Source organism: Hemiscyllium ocellatum, chromosome 3 (genome assembly GCF_020745735.1).
Source record: "Hemiscyllium ocellatum isolate sHemOce1 chromosome 3, sHemOce1.pat.X.cur, whole genome shotgun sequence".
In the NCBI taxonomy this organism is placed as follows: Eukaryota; Metazoa; Chordata; class Chondrichthyes; order Orectolobiformes; family Hemiscylliidae; genus Hemiscyllium; species Hemiscyllium ocellatum.
In genome coordinates this window covers 142,966,302-142,981,967 of record NC_083403.1, presented here as the reverse complement: position 1 = coordinate 142,981,967, position 15,666 = coordinate 142,966,302, and the positions used below count along the sequence as shown (strand labels likewise).

Sequence of the window (15,666 nt, the reverse complement as noted above, 5' to 3'; positions counted from 1 at the left end):
TACACATCGTATCTTTATGAATGGAGATATTCTTAAATGCGATCAAAACAATTATTAAGGTAAACTGCATGCCTTAGTGCAGCTCCAGTGATTACACACTTCAGTCTCTGTACAGGAAGAGAGTATATCAACCAACTAATCAATTATGACACCACAACTTGGTAATCAGGATGATCCCTTATAAGAAAGATGGATTAGTAATAAAAAGGTGATGTGTTATATTGCTGTAGTTTGCAATCATGAGGTTTTACAATGAACAAGTGTTAGACATGCTACATGTGCACAAAGCATCAGCCACTTCATTTAATTACTTCAGTCTCTACCCTCCATTATGCCTCATAGGCCAGCCCTCACACCACCAGGTAAACCCTCTATATCAGTACAGTTTAATCTCAGAGCTCAAATGACAATAACCTGAAGCATTAAATGTTTTCCTTTTAAGTGGTGCAACAACATTACAGAAATGTTGGAAAATTCTCTTCTATTCCACGGCCTAACCAAATGACTAATATTTTGACTAAAAGATCAGCTGAAGTGGTATGTTACACAATGGTTCGATATTTTAAAGAACATGGAGGTGGTCTCTCCAAAGGTCAGATTGAAGAGAGGTGAAGATAGGTTAGTTGGCTGCTTGCCTCCTGCACAGCACACTGCAGCTGCAAAAGGTGATGTCTCAATGATACCATTTCTACTTGTGCCAGTTTATATTTATCGACAATTGTAGGTAAGAAACAGCGAGAATTTATTAATGTTGTCCCCGTTCCATAATGGGTGTTCTTTTCATTTACTTATATTTTTCCTGTTTTTGTCTTCTTATTCCTTCACTTTAGTCTCTCACCTCCATGTATCCTTCTCCCGGTAGGAGGGTGAGTAAAAAGGCTGCAGACCCCACTGATGCTTCTCATTTGAATGCCACTACATTGCTTAGCCAAGATGAAGCACTCTTACCGTGGGGTGAGATGGAAAGAATATCATATTTTCCCCGAAGTGGGAATCTTCACCCCCTCCCCCAGACTGAGGTACAGTGTCTAAACCATTACACTACTGGGTTACATGTTTCAGTAAATAATTTTGTCCCCCAGCACATAAGGCAGGGATGCATAGAGTAATCCGAGGAATTCCTGTGGATATCACAGGACATTTCTGTTGCCCAGAGATACCTTAATGATGTTATAATCTTGTTAATAAGCATACCATCTTTCTGTCACTAACTGAATGACTGAACTTAATAGCAGCAGGTATTGGTTAGGAACCAAAAGGCTAACTCCGTAACCAGAAACTCAAGGTATCGGGTCTGACTTAGGAAATTTTAATCAGGAAATCTCATCCATAAGCTAAGCAGTGTTGGCCAGCACCTCCTGAGCAGTGCTCCCAGGGAGTGCCACTCTAACTGAGAACATGTTGGAATTTGGTTGGGTTTGGGGAATTAACCCTTTCAGTAGATTTGAATTGTCTGATTAGACAGGTGTAAGCAATTTCTCCAGTTGGTTTTAGTAAAGTTACCAGAACCAGGCTGAGCTGTACAGAGAGGAAAGGTTCAATCCACTGTCAGTGAAGAGTTAGGTGATCCCATCCAGATTGTGGTAAAGGCAACTTCAATTGACCGTTGAGGAAGGTAGAATGAATTATGGTTCCCACTTATATATGAGTGCCAGAGGTGTTCCCTACTTGCGGAACGCTTCAGGGAACACCTCTGGGACACCCGGACCAACCAACCCAACCACCCCGTGGCTCAACACTTTAACTCTCCCTCCCACTCCACCGAGGACATGCAGGTCCTTGGACTCCTCCATCGCCAGAACATAACAACACGACGGTTGGAGGAAGAGCGCCTCATCTTCCGCCTGGAAACCCTCCAGCCACAAGGGACGAACTCAGATTTCTCCAGTTTCCTCATTTCCCCTCCCCCCACCTTGTCTCAGTCGATTCCCTCGAACTCAGCACCGCCCTCCTAACCTGCAATCCTCTTCCTGACCTCTCCGCCCCCACCCCACTCCGGCCTATCACCCTCACCTTGACCTCCTTCCACCTATCACATCTCCATTGCCCCTCCCCCAAGTCCCTCCTCCCTACCTTTTATCTTAGCCTGCTGGACACACTTTCCTCATTCCTGATGAAGGGCTCTGGCCCGAAACATCGAATTTCCTGTTCCTTGGATGCTGCCTAACCTGCTGTGCTTTAACCAGCAACACCTTTTCAGCTTCCCACTTATATATGCAATCCAGAGACATTGCTGTGAATGTTTTAAAACTGGTGTGAGGGCAGGTCACAGCTCTGCTGTTATTGCCATTATCACAGAACACCGCTGATTCTCACGAGCTAGACACACAGTTAGATATAGCTCAGTAATGACTCAGCAATATCAGCATTGAGGAAAGAAAACTCGTGAGGTGAGAAAAGAGATCAGAGAAAGAAAAAGCAAAGGCAGCACAAATGGGGTCATTGGTAGATCTTTTTCATGGGCTTTCAGGAGATTTTGGAAATTTCAAGGTAAGGTGTGTTTGTTAGTGAGTGGATTACTTTTCCACATTGCCACCTTCCATTGAAGACACCAAGCATTCTCTGTTTGGGAAAGGATTGGCCACTCACAATGTAGAGTTTTCTCTACATGCTGCTGCCATTACTTTAGCTTGTATCCTCAGAAAGTTCACACTGTTGATTCAGTATGGCCTTTTAGTTCACGAATCCTTAGTACTGTTTCCAAGGATGTTACTGAGGTGGTGAAGTTTAGCTGTGTTGTGCTGTTAAATCCATGACCACTTTCCAAATATCATACCATTAATGAACATTTCTCAGACCACTCTCTGTAGCAATAAGTGAAATTTAGTAAAGATTTCCTTTGCTGGGGGAAATGGTAAGCTGCTTGATTTAATTTGTACATATGGTGTCAGTTGAAATGGTGAAGATGGATGCACTTACAATTTTATTTTTCACATGAACCATAAGAATTCTTACCTGCTTGAATATGTAAAATCATTCTTTATACGACAGTGTTTTTGCATTATTTATGTGGTTACTGTGAGTGAAAACAATAAATCTTCCAGGAATATTCTATCTGGCTCTCAAGAAATAAATCAACGCACAACAAAGCAAAGCACGCTGAGTGATTACAGATTTGACATATTTTGAACATGTATTGTTTTATCCTCCCAGCCTTCCTTCATCCCCCATTCCATGCCTTCTCCAACAATCAGGAAAGTGATCAGGAGCCTCATGGTTCAAAACACAGTACATTGTATGCCAGATAACCAGAGGATTGAGAGGACAAACACAGTAACAGTAGAATGTTTGAGTTGGTTACATCAGCGGTCACTTTTCTGAGTTGATTTTCTCCACTCCTCACCACATCACCTCCGGCACTGTCTTTCTCTCCCTCTTCCCCCCCGAACTCACTGCACGCACCCCCAACCACCCACCCGCACCTCCACCACCATCCCCACCACCACCACCACCCCCACCTCCACCACCACCCCCACCTCCACCACCATCCCCACCACCACCCCCACCTCCACCACTACCCTCACCCACCCCCACCTCTACCACCATCCCCACCACCATCATCACCACCACCACAGACCCCCATTCCACTGCTCTGCAGACCTGGAAACATGCCTTGAGTGCTGGGCCAGCATATGTAAACTTCAACAGACACATAGAATGCTGCAGGAATTCTACAGGCCCAACATGAGAGAGAAACAGAGTTAAATCATCATCAACTCTGGAATGAATCTTCTTCAGATTCTGTCATACCTGCTGAGTTTCTCCAGCACTCTGTGTTTAATTCAGATTTCCAACATCCAAAGTATTTTGCTTTTATTCAAATAAGTAAACATAACATTTTTAAAAATCCCTTTCAATAATCAGCACAATACATCCTTTTTAAAAAAAATTGCACAGTTTCAAAAATACTTTATAATTGGCTCAACCTTCAATACGTGTAACTTTACCTCCACCTAGTGGCTAAATATTATTTTGTTACTCAATTTTTGTGTATATGTAGTTGCAAGATCTCACAATTGAATTCCACCTCGATCATTATATTTCATTCAATAATAAAGTTTAGTATGATTGTGGGAAAGTTTCTGTTGCAGTCTTTTACATCACCATTATAAAACACTAACCATGTAGTTAGTGCACAACATCTGAAAATTGTTTTGACTTTGATTTGATTTATTATCATCACATGTACTGAGATACAGTGAAAAATACTGTTTTACATCAAACCAGACAAATCATACCTTATATAAGGACATCTGGGTAACAGGACAGTATCAGGGTAATTTGAAACATACTAATATAATGTTGCAATAACTGAAAGTGACCTGCTGAATATTTGTTCTGTTTTAATTCGATTCATTATTGAGTTATATGTTTCCAGAATTATTTTTTCCATATTCTCTTTAGACTTTAGGGGAAGTTAGTAGGCCTTGTTAGATTTTCTGTTCACTCTAAGAATATCAGTGGTCTGCTTTTCTAAATTTTTAATATTTGCCGCTGGTAAGACGCTCGATGTTTGAAGTATAGGTTCAGCAAATCTGTGTATTACATGTCAGTTCATTTGGTCTTTAGCAAACAGTAGAAATGCGCACAGAACTGTTCCATAAATTAAAATTCTTGTTACTGTTGATAATTTGCTTTCTTTGTGACTGATAGTACAAGCGATTATTTGGACTGGATTTTACCAAAACTAGTTCTTCAAAGTTATTAAGTATTCATCCTGCCTCAATTTCTCTGGGGACATGGTTTCTGCACCTTCCACATACTCAGTTTCTTCCCACCTCTTTCTTTGCTGCAAAGTCCTGCTGACTCCCATTGGGCCATTTTTTAATCTTTCTCAGGTCACAGGCTTTTATACCGTGAACACGAACCTGCTTCAACCACATTGCATCTTCACTTTAAATGGTGCAGACTATCTTTTACTCTGTGAAGAATAGATTGAACTGTAGCGAGCAAGCTGGGCCTTCTGCCAATGTATCCACCCAATGAACAGTGCAGCTAGTGCTGGCTAGACACAGGGATCATTGACATAAACAGGCAGCATGAAGCTGGTATATTGCCTGTAAGGCAGTCATTAGGTATGGATTAATCACGTGTTGCCATTCTCACACCCATGACCAGTGCCACCCAGAAAAACGTAAGAACTAAGAGCTGGAGGAGACTTTTCAGCCCAGGCTGTAAGTTTGCTCGCTGAGCTGGAAGGTTTATTTCAGATGTCTCATCACCATGCCAGATAACATCAGTGAGCCCCCAATGAAGTGCTGATGTTCTGTCCCGCTTGCTATTTATGTGTCTTGGTCTGTTAAGGTGGATGATATCATTTCCAGTTCTTTTTCTCAGAGGTTGGTAAATGGGGTCCAAAGCGATGTGATTATTGATGGAGTTCTGGTTTGAATGCCAAGCCTGTAGGAATTCCAGTGTGTGCCTTTGTTGAGCCTGGCCTAGGATGGATGTGTTGTCCCAGTCGAAGTGGTCTCCTTCCCCGTCTGTATGTAAGGATACTAGTGATAGTGGGTCATGTCTTTTGGTGACTAGTTGGTGTTTGTCTATCCTGGTGGCTAGTTTTCTGCCTGTCTGTCCGATGTAATGTATTACAGCCCTTGTATGGGGTTTTGTAAATGACATTCATTTTGCTGGTTGTTGGTATTGGGTCCTTTAGGTTCATCAATAGCTGTTTCAGTGTGTTTCAGTTAGGTTTGTGGGCTACCATGATGCCAAGGGGTCGGAGTAGTCTGGCACTCATTTCAGAGATGTCTTTGATGCATGGTAATGTGGCAAGAGATTCTGGACATGTTGTGCCTGCTTGTTTGGGTTTGCTGTTTAGGAATCGGTGGACTGTGTTTATCAGGTACCCATTCTTCTTGGACATGCTGTACAGGTGTTTCTCTTCTACTGTTCGTAGTTCCTGGGTGCTGCAGTGTGTTGTGGCCAGTTTAAATAACGTCCTGAAGCAGCTCCGTTTGTGGGTGTTGGGATGATTGCTTCTGTAGTTAAGTATCTGGTCTGCGTGTGTTGGTTTCCTGTAGACACTGGTCTGAAGTTCTCCATTAACTGTTCGTTCCACTGTGACATCGAGGAGGGGGAGCCTGTTGTTGTTCTCTTCCTCTTTTGTGAATTGCATGTCAGTGAGAATATTGTTGATGATGTTGTAGTTTCCTCTAATTTGTTCCGCTTTGTGATAACAATGGTGTCATCCACATAGCGGACCCAAAATATGGGTTGGACAGTGGGGAGGGCTGTTTGTTTAGTCTCTACATTACTGTGTCTGCTAAGAAGCCTGATATTGGTGATCCCCTGGGTATTCTGTTGATTTGTTTGTAGGTCTTGTCATTGAAGGTGAAGTGGGTAGTGAGGCACAGGTCTACGAGCTTGAGGATGCTGTCCTTGTTGGTGCTGTCTGGCGTTTGTGTCCTTGATTTCTCTAATGGTGCGGTCGGTGTCTCTTTGGTCAGGCTGATGTTAATTGATGTGAATAGGGCTGTTACATCAAAGGAGACCATTATTTGGTCCTCTTTTATCCTTTGATGGTGTTCAGGAATTCTTGCGTGGAGTGAATAGAATAGCATGAGTTGTCAGTGAGGTGTTCCAGTTTTCAGTGGAGTTCCTTAGCTAGTCTGTATGTCAGTGTGTCAGGGAGTGAGGACATGTGTCTGAGGGGGAGGTCTGATTTTTGTACTTCAGGTAGTCCGTGGAAGCAGGATGTGTTGGATACATCTGGTTTTTGTTTTGGACATCTGTCAGGTGAATTTGTCCTGATTTATGAAGTTTCTTCAATGTGTCTGTGACACAGTTTTCTAGTTATGGAGTTGGGTCTATCGCCACCTATTGGCAAGTGTCAGTATCTGCAAGCAGTGAGTTTGTCTTTTCAATGCACTGTATTCTTTTAGGATGACTGTCATGCACCTTTTGTCTGCAGGTAGGATTACAATGTTTCTGTCTTTTCGGAGTCCTTCGAGGGCTTTCCTTTCCTGTGTGCTGAGGATGTGCTCTTCCTTCTTCCTGCTTAGTGTTTGTGCAACTGTTTGTCTGATGGTCTGCTGGGCTTCTTCTGTGAGTCCAAAGCCTTACAGGGTTGATTGTAATGATGCTAAGAAATCCTTTTTGTCCACGTGCCCATAGTTGTGGGACACCACTTTGACTGGGATAACACATCCATCCTAGGACATGCTAAGACAAAGACATGCAAGGGAATTCCTAGAGGCCTGGCATTCAAACTGGAACTCCATCGATAAACACATTGATTTGGACCCCATTTACCATTCCCTTTGAAAAAGAACCAGAATGATATCATCCACCTTAAGAGACCAAGACACATAAATAGAAAGTGGAACAGAACACAATGCTTCACCCGAGGCTCACTGATGATGTTACCTAGCATGGTGATGAAACATCTGAAAACAAGCCTTTCAGCTCAGTATGCAAACTTACAACCTGAACCTCAATTTGAGTTATAAATTTCAAAAATCGCACTGTTCAGCCCGTCAAGACTGCTGCACCGTTCAATATCATCATGGCTGGGCTCATGTCAGCCTTACCCCGGCCCCTCTCGATAATCTTTCAACCCATTACTAATGAAAAGTCTCCTCCTTAAATTTATTCAATGTTCCAGCATCCACCACACTTTGGGGTAGTGAATTCCACAGAATCATGATCTTTTGTGGAAATTATGTTCTCCTCATCTCTGTTTTAGATGTGCTCACCTTTATCCTAAAACTGTGACCCCTCATTCTAGCTTGCCCCATAGGAGGAAACATCCTTCCTGCATCTACTTTGTCAATCCCTTTAGCACTTTATGGACCTCAATTAGATTTCCCCTCACTCTTCTAAATTCTAGAGAATAAAGACTGAAAATGCTAAATCTGTCTTCATAAGTCAAACTCATCACTTCTGGAATCAATTGAGTGAATGTCCCCTGAACTGCCTCAAATACAATTATATCTCTCCTCAATTATGGGGAGCAAAGCTATCGAATTTAGCCCTGATCAAATTCCATAGAAATTCTAAAAAAAAACAAGGAAGTTGTCCCAAACTATCGGTGTTGGTCTTAATCCTCCCCATGAGCGGGACTGCCAATTTCACATGCTGCCTTGTTCTCAATTTATTTTTGTCTTTTGTCCTTTTTACCACCTCATAGGAGATTGTGTCTATCACCATGATGAAAACAATGTCAGTTTATATGAACCTTAGGTGGTTCTACAATTGATGGGTAATCTGCCCTGCCTAAATTCTGCTTAGATGGTGAAGATTCAACTTTATAAGACCATAAGGCCATAAGACATAGGAGTGGAAGTAAGGCCATTCGGCCCATCGAGTCCACTCCGCCATTCAATCATGGCTGATGGGCATTTCAACTCCACTTACCCACATTCTCCCCGTAGCTCTCAATTCCTCGAGACATCAAGAATCTATCAATCTCTGCCTTGAAGACATTTAACATCCCGGCCTCCACTGCACTCTGTGGCAATGAATTCCACAGGCCCACCACTCTTTGGCTGAAGAAATGTCTCCGCATTTCTGTTCTGAATTGACCCCCTCTAATTTTAAGGCTGTGTCCACGGGTCCTAGTCTCCTCACCGAATGGAAACAATTTCCTAGCGTCCACCCTTTCCAAGCCATGTATTATCTTGTAAGCTTCTATTAAGTCTCCCCTTAATCTTCTAAACTCCAATGAATACAATCCTAGGATCCTCAGCCGTTCCTCATATGTTAGACCAACCATTTCAAGGATCATCCATATGAATCTCTACTGGACACGTTCCAGTGCCAGTATGTCCTTCCTAACCAGAGCTTATTCCCTTAATCTTTACAGTTCCTACCTTATTCCAGTCAGGATAACTCCTTATGATAAATTCAGCAAGAGTAATTTTTGCCAGGAAATTAATTGCATAGATATAATTCAATCAACTGTACAAAAAAGCATTAAGAACAAAATTTCAGAGCTTTTAAAAATTCCACCGTTCCTTAACATTTTAGTACTGCTGCCTCACAGCTTCAGGAACCTGGGTTCGATTCCACCCTCAGGCAGCTGACTGTGTGAAGTTTGCACATTCTCCCCATGTTTGCGTGGGTTTCCTCCCACAGTCCAAAGATGTGCAGGTTCGGTGGATTGGCCATGCTAAATTGTCCATAGTTTCCAGGGATGTGCAGTCGAGGGTTAGCCATGGGATATACAGGGTTACAGGAAAGGGGGATGGGTCTAGGTAGGATGCTCTTGGAGGGTTGGCGTGGACACGATGGACCGAATGCTGACTTCCACACTGTTTGGATTCTATGATTTTATATTGCTCATTAACTCCATCCATGGCTCTGCAATCCAATACTAGATTATTTTTAGCTATAAGTATTAATATAATATGATTACAAATAGAACAGGTGTAGGCCATTTGGTCCCTCAAGTCTGCTGCACCATTCAATAGGATCATAGCTACTACAGCATGCCTTACATCCACTTTCCTGTGTTTTTCATGTGACCCTTGAATATGTATGGTTCATCTGAAAGATAGCTTCATGCAGTGAATTTTGGATGCTATGAATGTAATTTGCATAGCAATTTAAGCATTTTCACAGGACAGAAATCTACCTCCAACCTTGCAATCACTACTGCTCTGCTATATGACAGATCATTGTATTTCTGATGTCATAATTACTTTGGACAGAGAAATACTAAATCAAAACCTAACTGCTGATGACACAATTATATAAGCAAATATAAAGAATTAAAATACCCATTGCCCACAAAAATATTTCTCTTCGAACAACACTGCCAACGTCTGTTGAATTACCAACATTGAATTTTTCAATGTTCCTTTCACAATACAATGTGAAAACTAAAATGTAAGATAATCAGAGGGTTAGATAGGGTGAACAGGGAGAGCCTTTTTCCAAGTATGGGGACGGCGAGCACGAGGGGACATAGCTTTAAATTGAGGGGTGATGGATATAGGACAGATGTCAGAGGTAGTTTCTTTACTCAGAGAGTAGTAAGGGTATGGAATGCTTTGCCTGCAACGGTAGTAGATTCGCCAACTTTAAGTACATTTAAGTCGTCATTGGACAAGCATATGGACTATATGGAACAGTGTAGGTTAGATGGGCTTCAGATTGGTGTGACAAGTCGGCGCAACATCGAGGGCCGAAGGGCCTGTACTGTACTGTAATGTTCTCTGTTCTATAAGAGACACACTCTGTCGATCAACATGAGAAGTGAGTAACAAAGTATGATGACCTAAAATTTTAGTGTATAGTTTCAAACAAAAAGCGATAGGAACAGACAACAAGCCAAGCAGACAGTAGTGGGTACTGCAGATGCTGGAGATTTCAGTCAAGATTAGAATGGTGCTGGAAAAGCGCAGCAGGTCAGGCAGCATCCAAGGAGCAGGAAAATCAACATTTCGGGCAAAACCTGATGAAACGTCGATTTTCCTGCTCCTCGGATGCTGCCTGACCTGCTGTGCTTTTCCAGCACCACACTCTAAACAAGCCAAGCAGCTTTTTGCAGTAATGGATAAGTTTTCCTTAATGACATGAAGGTTAAAGGTTAATGACATGAAGGTTAAAGGTAAAATTGAAATATCTACCTGACAGACCTCCCTTTTAAAACCGAAACTTTAAATTACATTCAAAGAAAATTGCTATTCCAAATAATTTTGTTTCATTTAGAATTCTCTCAATCCTATGAACTTTGCTTTTTGAATTGCTCAGAAGTTTCCAATAAACGTTGTGCAGTCAATCCTCAGCTATTTCTCTCAACATTATTTAATATTTTCTCATCACCCAGTTCAAGGATGTTATGACACCCCTTTGGAGCAGGTAGGATAGGAACCCAGGCATAGTGGTTTAGGAGGTAGGTACATGACGACTGTTACATAAGAGCCCACAACATTATTTATATTAAGTTTTTTTTTAATTTAACCTATTTATCTAATCAATCTGTTCAGAGATGCTATTACACACCTCTGGAACAGGTGGATCATGAAACCAGACCTCCTGATCCGGGGTCTGGTAATGACCACTGTTCCACAAGAGCCCACAACATTATTTAATTTTTTTTTAAATCAAAAAGGGCCCTCCTGTTTATTTTTTTCTTTTTTTTTCCCCACACTACCGCCTAACTGCGGTAGTGCTTATTATTTTTTTTCCCCAGCACCCATGGTGTGTGTGTGCAGGTGTGAGACACAGTGAGAGACACAAGGGGTACGAATCTTTATTCAATTTCCACCACCAGGAAGATAGGAAAACACCCGAGTGGCCAGTGACAAGCAGTGCCCTTCACATCAAAGGGCAATGCTGTGTGATCAAACAGTGAAGGGGAGGACAGGGACTAAATCAAAATAGAGTTGGAGGGGGAAATGATGCACTCCACTCCCTGCGGCGCCCAACCCTCCCTGAACAACTCCAGGGTGTTGGTGGACACCGCGTGCTCCTTCTCCAAGGACACCCGGGCCCTAACGTAACCAGGGAAGAGGGGCAGGCAGTCGGCCCACAACATTATTTAATAGTGTTCCTTCTTAATAGGATGCCTTATATTACGCAAATATCTACTTTGTGATCACTATCTCATTGGCCTAATTTAATAATCGTTAGTACACATTAATGAGATCAAGTGTGGCCTCATTTTCAGAGATTAACACCCAATTAAAGAATAATACTTCTCATATTGTTACATCATAAAATGTTGCAATTTTCTTTTTCTGAGGCTGATTTAAGCGAATTCAAGTCATAATGATCCCGAACATTTCACTTTTGATTCCTGGTTATTTGCAACTGAACTGATCTAAGCTGGAATATGTTAGAGTATAGAGTGGGATGACAGAAAGTATAGATGTGAGAATGTGAGGTGAGGCAGTACTGATAAACCTTAATCTAATCTGAGGCAGTGCCTAAAGGCAAGAAATAAACTGAAAATTGAAAAATGTTCTTACGTGGGAATCAGGGTAACAAGGCTATTAGTGGTTTGACTGTGGCTTTGTGACCAGTTTACATGAAAATTTGGATCGAGTGAAGCATACTCATCAAAAAAAGATGCCCTATGCAAAGCCAGAATAATGAAACACTCCTGAAAAATAAATAAATTGCAATGTTATTCCACTAGCCTCCTTTATACATGTACACATCTAGTAATTACAGGAATGATCCATTTTCCTGCGGCTGTTTTACCTTTCAAGCATATTGTGTCCCAAATAATAATTGAGGGAATTTCGTGTGTTCCGTGAATCGGGTGTGTATGGTATTCTTCATTGTAATACTTTACTTTGAAGAAAAACAAATTAATAATTCACTTCAGCACACTGTGTAGACTGTAAATATAGTTTAATTTTTTAAAAATTATCTCTTTCTCAGTAAGGTTCCATTTAGGCTTTACATTCATTTCCACATTTGCTGAATATTTTGTGTAATTACAGTATTTAGTAGCCATTTGAGCAAACTGATTTCAAAAAATGCCTTGTGGATATCTCTAGTTCTTCAGTTGACTTAAAATCCTCATCCTGCCCTAGACTCCACACTCCTTTCCAACATGACATTCCTTTTGCCATGTTTAGATTAGTTACAGTGTGGAAACAGGCCCTTCGGCCCAACAAGTCCACACCGACCCGCCGAAGCGCAACCCACCCATTCCCCTACATTTACCCCTTTTACCTAACACTACGGGCAATTTAGCATGGCCAATTCACCTGACCCGCACATCTTTGGACTGTGGGAGGAAACCGGAGCACCCGGAGGAAACCCACGCAGACACAGGGAGAATGTGCAAACTCCACACAGTCAATTGCCTGAGTCGGGAATTGAACCCAGGTCTCTGGCGCTGTGAGGCAGCAGTACTAACCACTGTGCCACCGTGCTGCCCCGAGTGTATTGTTATTTTTTTAGTTATTGTGGCTGTGGGTGTTAGCGCTGAAACACAAGGAAGAGAATGTTTATGGAAACCCAAAGGTATAGGCTGGTAGAAAGTCTACCATAAATTTTGTCAATTAATATTATCAATGGTTGATATCAATAAATTTGGATCGGAGTGGGTTAGATGGTGTCCATCGAGAGACCTTTGATGAAGAGTCATCTCGACTCAAAACGTTGCCTTGTTATCTCTCCATGGATGCTGTCTGACATGCTGTAATCTCCAGTATTTGTTGTTTTCAGGACAGATATTTCATCGTCACATTACTGAGCCTCCTTCCAATTCCAGATTCATTTATTGGAATGATTTATTATTTTCATTTTCCGCCAGCTGCTGAATTGCTATCCCCAGAGCACCAATTTTGGTGTCTGAATTTCCAGTCTAGTGACATTACCACAATGTTTCTGTCTCCTGTATTGAATCTCACAGAGCTGGGCTAAAGTTGAATCTAGCCCCAGAGTTGAATGTCCACCTCATTTGCATTATAGGCAATGCATACCCTTAAGATAAGCTGGGGAACTAAGGTCATGACAGATTCAACATGTGGAAACAATATCCAGGAGAGGTGCAGTCCCTCATTCTGATTTTCACCGGGCAGAGAGTTTCATATCCCATCCGTGGCGACTGCTTTACTGTCCAATTAATGTTTGAGCTCTTGAAGCTGGAAGGAAAATCAGAAAACTCTGTGAAAAAAGCAGCAGGTCACAAAGTAAGGTAAGTAAGAGAGTGGGTACTTGGGGACTCTCCAACTCTTTTCAAATTGAAATTCAAAATAATCTTGGGGTATAGTGAAGCAGTGGAGGTAGCCCTTATAGAAAGCAAATCCTGCAAGAAAGGACAGCCTTTACATCTGCCAGGAATTTGGAGAGTCACTGGAACATCGCCGTCAGCCTCCTTTTCTTGACCTTACTCAGAGCTGCCACAGTGCAGGCAGGTTAGCCTGTGCTCTTCCCGCCTTAACAACAGCCCCAGGGCAGGATGTACTGGCAGGCTGCCCTGATGAAAGGGTTTTTAACTCCCACCTTGATGGGGACCGTAAATCCAGAACCATATCTGGTACAGTGTTCACTGACATGAGTGTATACAAATTCCATAGTCACAGAGTTTTCCCATACTCTATATAACTTTCCACCTGGAAATACACAATAATCTCATGTCCTGGAGTTGTTTGGCCGACTTGCATCTTTCTACACATGAGACTAACTTGACCTTTGGTCGTCTGTAGGCATCTGACAGTGGTTTTCGTCATCGGTGTGGCATAACTGATTGACCTCTTGCATCTTGCAAATACATCATTAAATTCAATGAATTTGTAAATACACAGGAAATGCTTTACTCAAAATCATGTCTCAGTTTTCAGAAAACTGAGTTTTACATAATGAACAAATACTATCAGAGTTAACAAAAATAGAGATTGCTGGAAAAGCTCAGCAGGTCTGGCAGCAAGAGTAGAGAGAAATCAGAGTTAATGCTTCAGATCGGGCGACTCTTCCTCAGAATGGTGTTCTGACACAAAATGTTAACTGTGATTTCTTTCCATACGTGCAGAGCTTTTCCAACAATCGCTATTTTGTTTGATTTACAGCAACTGCAATTCTTTTATGTTTTTATTATCAGAGTTAATATTTTTAGCAAACTAATTTACTTGGTAAAAGCTTTACATGAAAGTTGTCTTAATATTTCACAAAGGAACTACGTTAGAAAGTACGAAATTTTAAAAGAATAGGAAATATAAAGTATATTTATTCAGAGATGGTACAGATATTTGTTGAAAACCTCAAGTATTTCGAGCCTATTTTAAGATGTGTCCTCCCTTCCCCCTTGTCCCATTCCTTTGCTATCCACAGGCTGAGAAAAGGGCAAAACTTGTGGCTGTGATGAATGCCCAGGGAGAGAGCCCAGCTCAGAAGGAGAAAGAAACAAGCACAATCATTTCACAGCAGTCCTCTGATCCAACACCTTCCAGCATTTCAGCAAGTCCAGAACCGACAGTCATCACAAATGAAACCGCTGAGAAAACTGTGTCCAAACTCATCGATGAGGAAGCAGAGTATGAAGTAAGTGGATGTTTGTTTCATCCTCGGCTGGATATTGACCAACTCGTTCTATATCATCTCTGATCAATCACCATGTCCTGCATGGTTCATGGAGTAATACTAACTGGGATTGTGATTGGGATGGAGATTTACACTGGGACCGGTTTGGGACTGGGACTGGATTGAGATTGGGAATGGCATGGGACTGGGACTGGGATTGGCTTGGCACTGGATTGGGACTGGGATTGAGACTGGGAATGGGATTAGATTGGGACTGGAATGGGACTGGGATTGGTTGGCACTGGAATGGGAATGCGATTGAGATTTAGACTGGAACTGGACTGGGACTGGGATTGGCTTGGCACTGGAATGGGACTGGGATTGAGATTTAGATTGGGACTGGAATGGGACTAGGAGTGGGATTGGATTGGGAGGTGAATGGGACTGGGATTGAGATTGGAGTGGGACTGGATTGGGAGTGGGATTGGATTGGGATTGGGACTAGGAGTGGGACTGGGATTGGGACTGGGAGTGGGACTGGGATTGGGAGTAGGACTGGGATTGGGAGTAGGACTGGAGTGGGACTGGGAGTGGGACTGGGATTGGGAGTGGGATTGGGAGTGGGATTGAGAGTGGGATTAGGAGTGGGAGAGCCCCTCCCCCTCCCTGTGTGTGAACATGGCGGCGGTGCTGGCAATTGCCCTCAGACTCCGGAGCCGGGCTCGGGCCCAGACTGTCCCC

The 15,666-nt window shown here is 42.3% G+C and overlaps 1 protein-coding gene across 10 annotated transcripts in view; it reads left to right on the top strand.

The window, feature by feature from the left end:
* Positions 1–15,666, top strand: part of dnmt3ab (DNA (cytosine-5-)-methyltransferase 3 alpha b) — a 608,585-nt gene that overhangs the window by 407,463 nt on the left and 185,456 nt on the right. For 8 of the 10 annotated variants that reach the window (XM_060854172.1, XM_060854164.1, XM_060854156.1 and 5 more), the window contains 2 exons: positions 831–1,019; positions 14,737–14,946. In XM_060854172.1, coding sequence (XP_060710155.1) covers positions 831–1,019; positions 14,737–14,946 — 399 coding nt within the window. The remainder of the gene's footprint in view (positions 1–830; positions 1,020–14,736; positions 14,947–15,666) is intronic. The other 2 variants (XM_060854193.1, XM_060854182.1) reach the window with 1 other exon arrangement.